Source organism: Mustela putorius, unplaced genomic scaffold (genome assembly GCF_011764305.1).
Source record: "Mustela putorius furo isolate JIRA1106 unplaced genomic scaffold, ASM1176430v1.1 tig00004007_pilon_pilon_pilon, whole genome shotgun sequence".
NCBI lineage: Eukaryota > Metazoa > Chordata > Mammalia > Carnivora > Mustelidae > Mustela > Mustela putorius.
Genome location: NW_025422145.1, coordinates 5452405 through 5467981, shown reverse-complemented (window position 1 = coordinate 5467981; position 15577 = coordinate 5452405). Strand labels below are relative to the sequence as shown.

At 52.0% G+C, this 15577-nt stretch overlaps 1 protein-coding gene across 4 annotated transcripts in view; it reads right to left on the bottom strand.

Annotated features, from left to right (window-relative positions):
- The window catches only part of CPPED1 (calcineurin like phosphoesterase domain containing 1), a 99567-nt gene that overhangs the window by 19221 nt on the left and 64769 nt on the right, over window positions 1–15577 (bottom strand). For 3 of the 4 annotated variants that reach the window (XM_045072041.1, XM_045072039.1, XM_045072040.1), the window contains one exon: window positions 13248–13670. The exons of the other annotated variant lie outside the window; for it this stretch is intronic. In XM_045072041.1, the coding sequence (XP_044927976.1) occupies window positions 13248–13670 (423 nt within the window). The remainder of the gene's footprint in view (window positions 1–13247; window positions 13671–15577) is intronic. 4 annotated transcript variants of the gene reach the window in all.

The following is a 15577-nucleotide window of genomic DNA, read 5'->3' as shown; positions in this document are numbered from 1 at the left end:
TCAAGGCCGGCTCTGGCTCAGGCTCCGCCCCAGGTCTCGAATGCTCCCCATCCTGCCCACATCTGCCTGGTGCACTCCTATTCATCCTTCAAGACCCTGCCTGCTCCTCTCCTGGCCCTCCTCTCCCTGGCCCAGCCGAACCAAGCTGGTTCTCCTTCCTCCTCTGATTCTTGCACATTTGTCTACTTTTGTCCTGGGCTTCCTGGCTTCCCACCCTGGTGTCCCCCGACTGGTCCGTGAGGGCAGAGAACAGATCTATTTAACTGGATATCCAGCCTCTGAATGAAGAGAATAGAACTGCTGCTCTATAAATGATGGTTGGCAGACGGATGGACAGATGGATGGACAGGCAGATGGACAGATGGACAGTGAATGAGTCTATGAAACTTAAGGCAACTCAGAAGCTCTATGCTGGTTCGTGCCGTGGAGGAGAAGCTGATCTCCTCATTTTGTCAATATTATCTAAGGCAAAGGGGAGTTCCAGGGCTTCCTGACACTACAAACGAATTACCAGGTTCCTTGTCGATGCAGGCCTGGTTATTGCTAACAAGAGGAGGACACAGAAATGAGCACTGATTCTGAATCTTGTCTGTTACTTAAATGCCACACGACACAGTCCTTGGTCTCCCTGAACATCTGTTTCCTCAATTTTAAGAGGGGCAGATAATAGATCCCCTACGGAGTTGCCGCGAGTTTCAGAGATGATGTGTGTAACCCCCGCCCCCGCCCCCGGCACAGGCTTGGTGCAGAAGGGGAACACGGCGCTTTTCGGCAGTTTCTGAAATAAGACGTGAATATGGGATTCTTTTTTCCTGGCCGCAGGAGACAATGCTGGCTGCCTTCTGATAGCCATGCCCTTCCTTTTTGTCTTTGCTGAATAAAACCCCAATTTTGTTCTGGGAAATGTCAGGCTCTGGGAGGTCACAGTCTTCATCCCCACCGCCAGGATCAAGGCAGCTGTGGCAATCCTCCTTTTAAGGCCACCAGGATTATAGACTGGGAACAGGTCTGTGGCCCAGGTCTGGCTATGGAACTGTGGGAAGACATTTGCTAGGGTCCTGGGAAAGGTTTTATTTCTTTTAAAAAAAAAAAACACCCTGTCAATTCTGAGCATCAAATCCAGGATTGTGGTAGCCACGTGAGAAGGGGCGGCGAGCGGAATCACATCAAGAACCTGATCCCTGATCCCGGAGCTGGCCTGGCTGAGAGCCTGAACGTGCCTCGGCTTCTAGGACACAAGAGGTAAGTTTCCTTATTCTCTGCACTGGGCGAGTTGAGTTTCCTGTTATAGCCAACAAGAACTAATATTACCCTAAGCATTTTTAGAACAGTAGCTCTCCTTTTGGGGTGACCAATAATCCACTTTTAAACGCTACATAAACTAGCTTGTGGAAGCTCTTACAAAATAATGGACTTCTTCACTTGCTCTCCGACAGGTCCCAGGACGGTTCCTCGATAGGGTGGGACTCCATTAGAGCACTATCTTGTCCGTGACCTTCTCAACATCCCTTCTCTGGCTTGTGAAATTGCTTTCCCAAGCATCACGTATTCAGCGGGACAGAGGTGTGGACCCAAGGCCATAGCGTGGCACAGAAGAGGGGCCAGTGTGGCTCGGTCACCTTGGGCCGTGTCTGACGACTCAGAAGCCATCTGGAAGTGAGAAACAGGTGACACACACTGGGGGCACGTGTGTGTCATCCCAAGACCCAGACACGGTCAGTCAAACACAAAGAAGGAAAATCTCCCCCTCCCTTAGATTTCGAGCTTTGCACATTTAAGATAAATTGTGGAAAATGCTAAATGGCATAATTCTGAAACAAACCAATGGCTCTGTAACTATTATCCTTAAATGTAAGTGTCAGTGGTGATCGATCTTAAGCACCTGGACCACGGGCTGGAAAACTACAGCCAACTGTCTGTTCTCCCAGAAGATGTACGCAGTAAGAAAGCTTCTTCGCTTTTTACACGCCTCTAGGTAGGTTTACATAAGCACCTATGTAATACGCTTAATTTTGCCTCCTTGCCCACGGAGTCTATTAGTATGTACTATCTGGCCATTTACAGAAACCGTCTGCCAACCCCAACCTAGATGTCATTGTAGAGATTCTTTTTTTTTTTTTTTTTTTTGGGACGATTCAGATAAGTACAGAAAATAACATTTATATTCCTACCGCCCACGGGTAACATCTTGTAAGATCTGCTTTCACAGTTTTTAAGAATGAAAAAATTGTAATTATAGGATTTTTATACAAGTATAGCCCACGCCCCCTTTGACCACCACCTGCTACACCAGAGGCACCTGGCTTTAGCTTTAAGGATGGGCACCTCTGGCCAGAGGATCACCAGCCTTGGCAAGGCTGTTCCTTCACCTTGATGGGACCCCAGGAGACGGGGACAGGGGGCACAGCACTTCCGTGTGCTAATGGATTGATCGTACAGAAAAGACTTCTTTCCCTTAAAAGCCGTCTCTGTGATCATACATGGGCCTGGCACAGAGTAGCCAGCCCCCAGCATCTACTGGATGAACAGGGGCCCCCATCAAAGCAAACGTCTGATGGAGTGATTTCATGAAGACGCAGCCATCAAGCAAAGGTAGTTATCAATGAAATGAAGGAAGAAAAAAGAGAAAAGGATACGGAAGGGTAGAAATGTCCCTGATACGGAGGCTATCCACAGCAACAGGGATGACACAATTCTCACGTTCTTATGGGAAACCACGCCCCTATCAAACAGGTGGCAAGCCGAGTATTTGCACAGCTGCAAAGGTGAACTACAGAGCGAGGAATTTAAATATTGGAAACCAACATCCATGCATCAGGAAGTCCTCTCCAAGTCACCTAGGTTGACTGTAATTCTCCAGTAGCTTCCCTGACTTTTCCCCCTAGACTGAGCGTCCAGAGGATAGGACTGATGCTTAACGTTCAGTGTTCCCGTGGTTGCAAACTGCGTGTAAAGGTGACCGTGATGATAGGCAAAGCACCGGAACCAGTGTCAGGAGCTCCTGTCACTCTTCCAATCAGAACGCTAAGCACCTTCAGCGAAATGGAACTGGAGGTCACATCTGGTTTTACCAAGACCAATTTCAGGCATCGGTTCCATAAATTTAAAAAATGGGCAAGCGTTTTTAGGTGAAGACTGAGACATGTTTGTGCACAAAGAAGTTTGTGATGGGAGTTGTTACCACCGAGAAAAGCGAAATGACTTAAGTGCCCAGTAATGGCAAGAGTTCAATGAGCACGGTATGTCTATGCGTAGTATGAAACAGCGGTGGTCTGGGGGACATTTTTAACAACCCACGATAATGCTGTGTACGACATCATATGCTTCTAAAATGCTCAGAGAGGGACGCCTGGGTGGCTCAGTTGGTTAAGCAGCTGCCTTCGGCTCAGGTCATGATCCCAGCGTCCTGAGATCGAGTCCCACATCAGGCTCCTTGCTCGGCGGGGAGCCTTCTTCTCCCTCTGCCTCTGCCTCCCATTCTGTCTGCCTGTGCTCGCTCTCTCCCCCTCTCTCTCTCTGATAAATAAATAAAATCTTTAAAAAAAAAATGCTCAGAGAATAAGATCTCAACTGTATGAAAAGAAGGAACCCCTTAATAACAAGGAAATGTTAATGAATAGGCTGTTTATAAACAAAGCCCCCTAGGACAGAAAAACAAAACAAAACCAAACCCAACTTGTACAACCTGGCAGAGGCCCCTTTGTGTTGAGTCACAGATTATGCTAAAGACAAGGGATTTCATAAAGCCTATGAAAGGACTCGTGGGAAAGGGCTGGGATTGGGAGAAGGGGAAGCCATCCACACGGAAGGCTCTGGCAGAAGAAACGCACAGATGTACACACAAGAGAGTTCCCGAGAAGGGCGATAATCGCATTACTGATAGATTCGGAAAGACACCCTTAGGAAAACTGATGAAACCTGCAATTATTTTTCTGTTGTGCAGAAATGACCCTCGGTGATGCCGCTGTCAAACGCACACAATGCTGTTGAACAATTATTCTAGACTTGTTTAGACCAAGGAAACCAAGTTAACACCTGATTCATTCTTTATTCATCGTAAGAGCTGGTGCACGTTGCAGTAACCGCTAATGTTTTATCAAATACAGGTTGATGTGAACGGACTGCCATGATTTCTCTTTTTGCAAGGTAATGTCTCAAACCAACCTTTATTTTTTTTTTAAAAAAAAGATTTATTTATTTGAGAGACAGAGCGTACAAGCATGTCTGCGCTCAAGCTGGGGGGGATGGGGCAGAGGAAGAGAATCCAGGAAACCCCCCCCCCACAGCGTGGGCTCAGCCCCAGAACCCTGAGCTGAAATGGAGAGTCATACCCCCAACCGACTGAGCCACCCAGGTGCCCCAAGCCAACCTTTCCTTTCATTTCATCCCTCTTTGCTAAGAGCTACAGTCCCCGCATTCTTTTTTTTTTTTAAGATTTTATTTATTCATTTGACAGAGAGAGATCACAAGTAAGCAGAGAGGCAGGCAGATAGAGAGTAAGGGAAGCAGGCTCCCAGCTGAGCAGAGAGCCCGATGCGGGCTTGATCCCAGGACCCCGAGATCATGACCTGAGCCTAAGGCAGCAGCTTAACCCAGTGAGCCACCCAGGCGCCCCCAGTCCCCACGTTCTAAGTAAGCTTTTTCTGGTGCCCATGATCCTTGGCTGAGAGCTGCCTTGGACTTGAGTCTACAGGGCGCGTCCAGATCCCTCCCTGCGTTCCAACAGCATCTCGGTCTGCAGAAGGTGTGGTTCGCACACTCAAGATCAAAGGACCAGCTGAGGGGCTCACTCTGGCTGAGGCCTGAGGGGCCTTCCTCACCCTGGGGGCGCTCCTGCAGCCTCCCTCCGCAGACCCCTCGGACACGGTGGCTCTGAGCCTCCTTGGCAAGGTGGACCAGCTCCTTGCTGAGGCCGCCTGCGCAGAAGGACAGGTGCAGGGCAGATGGGGTGGGTGAGCAGGTGGGCCCCACCCCCACCCAAGCCTGCCTGGCAGCCTGCACCCTGCCGTCACGTCTACACCAGCGCCCCACACGGGGTTCTACTCATCACCCCCATAGCCGCATGGCTAAGACGTCAGGGCCCTAGAGCAGGAGCCCCGCTCGGCTGCTTCCCAGATGTGCGTCTCTCCTCCTTGTCTATAAATCAGAGCAGGGGACCGGGCCTGTTTATTACTCCAACAGTACTGTACTGTAATATTTAGTAAGTGGTCATGTTAGTACAGGAGTGTTGTGTCAATTACGTCTTAAACGGCTCAGGAAGTAAAACTATACTGGAGGGGGTCGGGGACTCTGTGGCTTCTAGCACCCGCCGGTGGCATGTCGTGGGGCTGACTCAGGGACACGGGATCCCGGCGTGATGGGAAGAGGAGCAGTAGAGACAACATGTTTAGGAAGACGAGGGTCCCAACTCAGGCGACACTCCAGCCACCCAGCCGTGGGTCAGAGGCGTGAACCTGCAGAAAGCAGGAAGTATGTTCCTCACGCACCCACTTCTTTCTCATCAGATCACCAGGTTTTTAGGACAGTAATGACAGCGGCGGGAAGACGGGTAACACCAGCAGCACTGTTCGTACTGGGCATGCCCCAGGAACCAGACCCCGTGTCACAGTACTGCCTTATCCCACCGGATCCCCCAGGAACACCGGAGTCTTTACCATGCCCGCTCCTCAGCTCTGCGACCTCAACAAGGGACCCCAGGCTAGACGTCGGGTTGCCTGTGCAGAGGCTGTGCTGACACAGAGCACAGCTGCTGACAGACCGTAACAGCAACACTGAACCTGAGCCACAGCTCCCAAAAACCTCGTTCAGATCTTCCCTTTTTCAGGAAAAAGCTGCTTTGTGTGGTGTCTGTGATGTGGCATCTGGGAGGGAGGGAGGCTATAGCCTCAACGGAGAGACAGGCACAGACTATGAGGCCCGACCCAGGCAGGGTGGCCCTGCTGGAGGTTCCTGGGCGAGACAGCATCGCACCTGCCTTTGGACGTGCCCCCTTCTACCTGGGCAACGTTCCTGCAGGGACCTCCCCACCTGACCACCCACCGTGCACAAAAGAGCGCCCCTCGGAAAAGAAACAGCTGCGAGAAGTTCTTTCCTCTCCTCTTACGTGTCTGTAATGGACCCAGAGCCAGAGAGCGTCTGTGTGTCCTCTCTTAGGTGGCACCCAGGGTCACGGGCTCCTCGGCGTTGTGCCAAGGGGCACAGAGCCCCACATCTGCCCTAGGAGGCTTGCCCAAAGGGGAATCATTCTTCCCTTTCCCAGTGAATCGTCCACATGCAAACATTTCTGTTAAGTCAAATTAAAACAACAACAACAACAACAAACTATAAAACTAAAGCAATTTCTAGCTTACTTTAAAGAAGGGTATTCTAGATCCTCACTTAGATCACTGGCCATAGGGGAGCAAATGCCTCTGAAACACAAGCAAGTTCAGAAATACCTGAATAGTGTAGGAAGTCAGAGTGTTTAGCTAAACGAGGGCTATTTCAATTTTACAAAGGAATCCCACTGCTCATTTTAAAGTGACACTAATTGCTATTTTTAAAACATGACCTAAAAAGAGAAGATGTTAATATTGTGATTTTGTAAACGTAAACAGTCACTGCGGTTTCCCGTGCGCTGGGCCTCCTTTTTGCAATGTCGCAATGGGAGTGTCCAGCGGGACTGGTCATTTTCAGTGGGAGGGTGGTGTCTCCGATACCGGCGGGGCGGGGTGGGGGGGGGGACCCTCTGCCTGTCCCGCTCCCCCCCACCCTCAGTGCCCCGCCCAGGGCCCGTGCTCCGCGTGCAACGGGTAAATGTTGACTTAACTCTGGGAACCGGCAGCACACACTAACACGCGCCAGATTCTCGGTTTATAAATATTTACAATCAGGACTTGATTTCGCCTTTAATGAGCCCAACTGTTAAGGATACCTCCGAAGTGAGAAACGGAATCCATCGCTTCCCGCCAGATGCAGCTTCGGCAGTTGGTCTTTTATCTGGCTTCGCGGGGAGGGAGGCACAGGCATCGACTGAATGGTGAGAGCAGCTCGTCTTTACCACGGACTGGTCAAATGGGAAAACAGACCCAGCCTGGGAACATGAGCTCGGGACCAAATGGAAATTGAAGAGGGTGAATCTCTTCAAGCAGAGAGCCTCCCAGCAACTCGGGAGTCGACGGATGCTTCAAGTAGAGTTTATGAGGTCTCGCTTGAGAGTTGGTTGAAAAACAACGACTAAGATAGCGTTTCAAAATGCCTCTTAAACAGAGGGCATTGGGGGGCGTTGGGGTGGCTCAGCTGTTGAGCATGGGACTCTTGATTTCGGCTCAGGTCGTGATCTCACAGTCGTGAGATCGAGTTCTGCGTCGAGCTCTGCGCTTAGCACAGTCTACTTGAGATTCTCTCTCTCTCTCCTTCCACCCCTCCCTCTGCTCAAGGGCTCAAGCTCTGTCTCTCTTACTCTCTCAATAAATTAAAAAAAAAATCTTCAAACAGAGGGCATCGTAAGACAACCGCCACTGTCTCGCAGATGCACTGGCTAGCTTCAGAAAGCCGGACTGCAGTTATGCCCTCACTGGTGTGTTTCCCAACACACGATCTCGCGTGCTCTGTGCTTTAGAAAACGTAATGAGGAGTCAAATGCTGTCACCAAATTCTGCAGGAATTTTCCATCTAGTTGAGCGCTCGCCCCCTTTTAAACTAGTACCCTCTTTTGATACAACTAAAAATAACGTGTATTCCTCATCCGCGCTGAAAAATCCCAGACTCCTTGAGACACAGTCTGTCTCCCAGCACATCCCAGGAGCTAAGAGATGTTCTGTCTGGCTTCACTTCCTGCGGTTTGCTAACTCCTTTCTTTCTCAACTTATAAACTCCCGTTAGTGGACATGCCTCCCCTTGCTTGGAAATTCTGGCACATCCCCTTTCGAGAAGACACTGCCCCTCCTGCCGTTGCCCCGGGGCGGAGAAGGGCTTCCCGGAGGAGAAAGCCAGACCCGCATAAAGCAGATCTGCCTGCCCTGGGCTCGTGATTGGAAAACGGGGTCATCTAACGACCACCAACCCTGCCCGGAGCACACCCCACGTCCCCGCCTCACTGTGTCTGCTTCTCACACCAACCCTAGGAGGCTGGGACCCAGATGCCCCACGGAACAAGCGAGAAAACTACGGCAGAGAGATGCGGAGCAGCTTCTGCGAGGTCCCTGGCTGGGGAAGTGGCACCAAGGGATCGGAACCAGGTCTGCCTGAAGCCCAGGCCTGCCTGCGCCGTGCTGTGACAGGGCCTCAGCCCGCCCGCCCGCATGTCCCCCTGCACCACGACTTCTGCCTCGCCCACAGGCTGCCAGTGCTATTGCTTCCTGAGTATTTTTCCTTGACTTGAAGAGCTACTTACATTTTTTTTCTAACGCGTGTAGAAAATAGATCTTAGGGTGAGATTTTAAATATTAGATTCTAAGCGCCCCCTTACCCCTCCCACCCCCTCTCCCCACGCCGTGTCGTGGGCCTCCAGGGGAACGTGCCTCTCCCAGGCCAACTCTCTACTGAGGAGCCCGAGGCTTGCGCTGGGCAGAGCCCTCAGTAAGTCAGGCAGCTGCCGCCGTGGGGTCACCGGGAGCTGGAGGGAGACACACGCACAGTGTGGACAGGGTTTCAGGGGAGGGCACAGGTGTTGCATGGCAACAGGAAGACTTCTCTAAGCCAAGGGCAGGAAAAGTCGGGTCTGCGGACCCACGCCTGCTTTTGTAAATAGAGTTTTGCTGGAACACAGCCATGCCGGTTTGCTTTCGTGTGTCTGTAACTGCCTCTGCCTTCCAATGGCAGAGCTCAACGGTCGCTACAGGGCCTACCGTCCACCCTGTTCACTGTGTGACCCTTCGCCGAAAACGGTTACCGACCACCGCTCCTAGATGATACGTCTCCTATCCAAAAGCCAGTTGGCAATCACCAATCCATAGGTAATCCAGACCTTACCAATGATTCTGCTGGTAAGTATGTAAATCAAATTTAATTCCATCCCACTTAACCAACATTTATTTATTGCTGGGGCTACTACAAGACAGTCTTGGCCAGGGGCTGGGCTCACAGAGGCCAAGGAAGCTGGGGCTGTGTCTCTTAGAGGAATCAGGATATAAACAAATAATTTCAATACAACTCAGTGAGACATTAGAGTAGGACCTGAGGTTTTATTTTTCCTATAAAGTGGACCCTGAAAACCTGACCTTTTTGTTCTTTTAAACTTTGACATTCTAAAACGATAACCATGGGCTCTTTCTCTCTAGTTGTTTTTTGCTTTTCAGCATCAATACTGGAGATGAAGCTATTTCTGTGAAATTACTCATTAACTTTTATAGGAAAGATCAACTTACTGGAAGTTACCGTAATTGCCAGATTCGCTCTGGGCTCCCGACTACAGGGTTCTCATCTCTGTGTTGAGAATGAAAAAAGGAAAAGGTATCGAGATGTCAAGGGAGATGGGGTCCATTAAAGAGCCAGACTTTTGTTTTTCAAGACTGAGTTTTTAAATTGGAATCTGTATTAACTGGGTCACATATTAACCTTTTGCTGAAAGAGGCTTGAGGGACAAGAGACAATGGCCAGGTTCAGCCACGGTTTCATTATCTACTGTCTTTGCAACTCAACCCGGTATCAGGTGAATGAAGGGGAAAACCAATTTCTACATCCCGTGGATGTGATGACATTGATTATCCTCGGGCAGAGGAAAGGAAGAGCGACAAGAAGGGTACAGCATCTGCGCGCCTGTCCCGCCCTGATAGCTGCGTCCCTTGACGACCGACGATGCCTTTGTAGCACACAAACACGGTTTCTCACCGAGCTTCACATGCGAAAACAGAATGCGTCTGTTTCTAGGGAAACCTGACCAGGGAAGTTCACAGGCTCCGATTCACAGAATGTGTCCCCGCGCACAGGGCGGCCGTTTGTACGGTAACACCCTCCTCCTCATTCACCTCCTCCCGTTTGAAAAATTAATGCAACAATGAGAGATGATTGTTGATGCTCGTTATTAAATCATTTATTCATCCCACACGATGATTCAGAATTATTCATGAAGCTTGCTGGAAGGAAGCTGGGTTTTACCTCCAAGGTGGTTTGTGGAGGGAGGTACTCTTTAAAAGGATATTTTATAACAACACAATTACCATAATTAAAAGCTACCCTGCTATTCTGATGAGCTTTTGACATATTTCTGAGCGCTGGCATTTTAGCACGAGGAGGTAAATGAGACCGGAGCAGGACTAGGGACGAACAGAGCTGCGGGGGGAGAAGCTGGAGGCAACACGAAGCCGCGGCGTCACCCGATTTTATCTTGGTCCTTTACTAATGACTTTTACAGAATGTCACTGGAACTTCTGGCTTTCCCAAACGAGTCCGAGAATTACATTCTGTCACCCGAGCAACCGCCTGCGTTACTGAGTTGTGGGTGCGCATATCCCCGACCGCCCACCTACCCCTGCTGCCAAAGCAAGCAGCTCGCTCGGCCTGCCACCGAGCCGGTCCACATCTGGTCTCCGATCTCTTCCCAACGTTGCCCTTGGTCCGTTCTGGGTCTGAAAGGCCAGAGAGCAACACGCCTGGTTTGAGAAGCCACTAAAACTGAAAGGCGACAGCAGGAAGAGCACCCATCTCTCTGCTACAGCCTGGTTAAGCAGGCTCAGAGGAAGATCCTGAGGCCAGAGACCGAGAGGATGCCCTCTCCTACGTGAAGGTGCGTAGTGGGTACAGAAGGGGGCTGCGTGGGAAGAGAGAACAGGCTGCTGTGTGACCTGGACAGCCAGCACGCAGATCAGGGCAGAGGCACACAAGTGGCTTTACCCACAAACGAGGGGCTTGGATGCTGCGGGACCTGGGAATGCACCTTGGAAAACTTGGCCTGGAAGCCCCGAGTGCAGACGTGGTCTGGTGCTGCATCGATAAAAGGGCCGTGTCAGTCCCTCACTCGCTCCACAAACACCGATGCGGCTGCTGATGAGCGAAGGCCCGAGCCAGGTGTCCTGAACGCAGAGCTGACCACAGCAGCAGCCCCACGCTCCAGGGGCCGGGGCCGAGCCTAGCGGGAGACTGAGATGGGTCTATGCGAACAAGTCGGCCAGGATCAGGGGAAGCTGAGGAAGAACCGGGTGGGGCTGCGGACCCCTCCTACGGAAGGTGCTGGAGTTCAGTAGCCAGGCTAGGTGAAATGGAGGAGGCGGAGACCAGGGGGAGAGTGAGAGCCTGGCCTCGTCCTGGTGGTTGGGGGAGGACCCCAGAAGGGAGGGGCATCATGGAGCTGCCGTGATGACCCAGAAGGTGGCCCCAAGAAGCAGACAGTCCCGAGAGATGTTAAAGGCACTAGAAATACCCGAGTATCCTGGGCAAGGAGGCCCTCCTGGAGATGGCTCAGCCAGTGTTCTGGAGCCTGGTGCCAGGGAGAGCCGCATGAGACCGCCAGTTCCTCCTCTCTGTCTCACGCTGAGCAAGCGAGCTCCCAATCATTGCTTGGCTTCCCAGGCCGCTCAGCCCATGGGAAGAGACTCTGCCCCTGGGGCTGAGGGGAGGGTCCCAGTCTCACTCCAATCAATCCCTGGGCCTCTGGGTGGTGGAGATCCATCTGTGGGCTGAGCCCACTTCCCAAGACACAGGCCAGCTCTGGATGTGCAGACGAATCTGTCCTGAGCCTGACGGGGAGGGGGCTGGTGCATCCCAGACACAAGCCCAGGTCCCTGGTGGGCGGGCAGCGGGCATCCCCCGAGGGGCTGCCCTGTTAGGGCTGTGGGCTCTCTCTTTGTATGGGTCTACAGGTCTCCGTATCTGGTGGTGCCTGTGGGCTGCATCTGCTCCTCCGACGAGGGGAAGCCCAGAGCCACATGCCACTCGAGAAGGTGGCCAGCAAGAGCCAAGAACAAAGAGCAGTCACGGGGATGGCATCTGCGTCACTTAACATTTGATATGAAAGGACTCATTTCATTGGCATTAAATGTTCTCTCTGGCATTATTCTGTGACAGCTAGTCTCCACGGTGGCACTGACGCCATCCTGACACTTTATTTCCTTGTCATCGAAACGGTTTTGTGCACCAGCTCAAGCATGGCACGAAATTTCAAAGACCTCAATAGAAGTTTCCCAACTTCATCTCCACGGAACAGCTGGAAAATGTCTCCAATTATGCGAGCTTTTTGTAAAATGTCTTAAAAATACAAAAGGGCCTATTGTACATTTCACAAGTAAACGCAAACACATTGAATGCTCGAAGATGAAAAGAAGAGTGTCAAGACTTTTTTTTTTAAATGAACGCTTGCTACCAGGTTGGGCCACCACCTCCCTCTCCCTATCTCCTAACAAATAAACGGATGTATTTAAATGTTAGAAGCATATCAAGAAGTACACTCTGGAAAGATCTGAAAGGAGGCACTAAAACAAAAACAAGAGACACAACAGTTGTCAGAAATGGGATCCTGCCAAGTCAATGGCCCTGCACAGAGTCAGCTGAGAAAGACCCATCTCTCAACAGCAACATGGTGGGGCAGCCAGGAAGGGAGCTGGAGGGTGTGCAGACCGGTACGCCATCGTGTGTGTGTGTGTGTGTGTGTGTGTGTGTGTGCGCGCACGTGCGTGCATGTGTGTGTGCACACGCTTGTGTCAACATGTGATTAGCTGATAACTGACAGTGGGTTAAACTCCTGGCTTTGGAGGAGAATTCAGTCCCCATCCCGGGAAAACCAAGGAGGCGCCTCCAGGACCTGCACGTCCCGGGACCTCCCAGGGTTACAGCCAACACTGGTGGAAAGCCCAGCTCTTAAACATCACCTGCCGTTGACCGAATGCCTACTTCCCAGAGGTATGAGAACAGATGCCCCTGGCATTAGCCCTTCTCCCGGGGCCAGTACACAGCAGTCAGACCCCCGCTACCCTCCGTTAACTGCATACCCGCAGGACCTCACCCTCGGCTGCCAGCAGCTGCTACAACTTCACTACTTGGTAGGCCAGGGGCTACTGTAATGATCTGTAGGCCCCCCTCCCTGAACGCTAACGACCACTCTACGTGAGAGCTCCTACTGCTACTCCCACTTTACAGGTGAGTACACTGAGGCTGGGAGGGCCAGGCAGCTTGCCCAAGACCACACTGTCTGTGGGGGGCGGGGCTGGGGACAGAACCCAGTTGGGTCCAAATCCCCATCTTCTCTACCCTTCGCCAGGCTGCAGGAGGTGGAAGAAGGATCTGGAAGCCTCCCCTCCACCTCCCAGCCAACCCCTGGGGCCCCGGGTCTCTACCTGCTCTGGTGAGCTTGTTGGCCACCTCCTTCCGCACGGACTTGGTGAGGTTGAAGTAGTCGTCGTCCTCGTCGATGCTGCGGAGGAAGAGCGGGATGTGCTGGAAGACGATGGCGTGCTGGCAGTGGCGCCGGCCTGCGACGCGCAGCTGCTGGTCCAGCCACTGGTCCTGCGCCTGCTTCAGGGCGGGGCATCGGGAGGCATCGTACCAGAACTGGGAGTTGAGGACCAGGAACAGGACGCCCCCGACCCAGAAGCTGAAATAGTCGTCCCCCCAGGTCCGCTGGAACTCTGCCACAGTCTCGGGCGTGGGGGTGTTGCCCACGTCGTGGTTGCCGCTGACCAGCACCAGCGGGATGTCCCGGTCCACGCGCGCCAGCACCCGCTGCAGGTCCGCGGTCTGCTCCTTCCGCCAGGGCATCCCTGCAAGAGGGAGGGTCACAGCTGAGATGGCCGGGGCCACCCCTGTGCTCACCGACGTGAGGTAAGAGAGCACAGTCTGGAAACACACTGCACCCGTGCGCGGAAACTGCAAACGGCAGCTGTGCGTTAAAAGCAAATGAGTAACGTCGGTGGGAGCCTCTGTCTGTCCCCCTTCCCTCAGGATGCCTTGGAAATTCAGTGTCCGAGTGGCCATCTGACCCGGCGGTGCTGCCCGAGTGCTGGTTCGTAGTTACTCTAACACTAAATGTCAGCGAGGCTTCCTTTCTTTTATGCAGATGGAAAATAAACACACAGTTGCCGCTTTTTTGTCCCATCTCAGTGGGTCACCATACGCACCTCTGTCGTGTATGGACCCAGCTGTGAACACCAGTCCCAAACCAACTGCTATTATAGTCATTCTTTTTTTTTTTTTTTAAAGATTTTATTTATTTATTTGACAGAGATCACAAGTAGGCAGAGAGGCAGGCAGAGAGAGAGAGGGGGGAGCAGGCTCCCCGCTGAGCAGAGAGCCCGATGCAGGGCTCGATCCCAGAACCCTGGGATCATGACCTGAGCCGAAGGCAGAGGCTTAACCCACTGAGCCACCCAGGCGCCTCTATTCTGACCACACCTACGGCCTTGCTGACCGTGTGAGCACCCTTATGGGGAAAATTCTTAGAATCTGAAGGGCCAGATCAACTGGCACATGCACCTTGCCACATCTCCCCCGCCCCGGCCCACACAGGGGAAGAGGTACTTTGTATTCCAGTAACGGTGTATAAAAATGTAAGGGCTCCATGTCTTAATATTAAGTGTGTCTCCCCACACCCCCCCACACTGCAGACACCCAGGCTTCAGTATGGAGATAACGTATTAAAACTTGAATGGATGGGATCTGAAACGACCACTTCAATTCCAAATCTGGTTTTTTAGCCTTTGTTTTGCTTTTTGAGCTCCTCCGCGCTAACTTACCCAACAAATATTTATCGGGTCCTGACTACGTCTAAGGCACTGATTTCGTTACTGGGGCGAGCGGCAAGCCAGACACACAGACCCTTCCCTCCCAGGCGGGGAGTCAGATAACCGACCCATCCAGCAAACGAGGGCAGTATCAGTCCGTATCTGTCCGTATCCGACGCTCACGGAGCATTACTGACAAACGCAAGGTGGGGAGATGACAGAACTGCTGCACCACGTCGGTCCCGAGGAACACGCTCCACGTTATGCACAGACGCCACAAGGAAAAGGACGAGAGGGGAGAGCAGCCCCGCTTCCCTCGGGAGGATGAAAACTCACCTGAAAAACCTTGCCATGAGCAGACGAACATTACACCTAACAGTCCGCGTCCGCCACGAATGTAAAAGACGACAAAAAAGGTCCTTACGGAGCAACTGTAGTTAAGGAGGAAGACCTAACACAGACGGGCATTCAGTCGAGATGGTCATAAAACAGGCGGGCATGAAGCAGGAATGGGCAGAACCAACTCAGGAAAGAAACAGAGGAGAGAGGCAAAACTCTTTCAGAACTTACAACTGGAAGCAGCCAGCAGTGGCCAGATCTCCTTTCCAGCCAAGTCTCTGCCCTTCTCTGTTCTTCTAAATGGCCCGTGGGAGCCTGTAGAGAAATGTGCATTCTCTGATGTACCCGTGCACCTCCCCTCCCTCCCGCCTGTGTACGGTGCGACTCAGGTCTCCTGTGTCATGTGTCCTTGCTCGTGGCCTTCTGACCCAGGTCCGTTTCAGGGAGCCCTGTGAGTCCCCACTGTAACTGTGAACAGATCCATTTCTCCTTGTAATGATGCCAAGGTTGGTGTGCATTTTACTTTTCGCTGTGGTATGAGGTAAGAGGTCAGAATTTCCCTATCTCACTGAAATAGTTTTATAATTCATTCTGATAAAATAAATAAA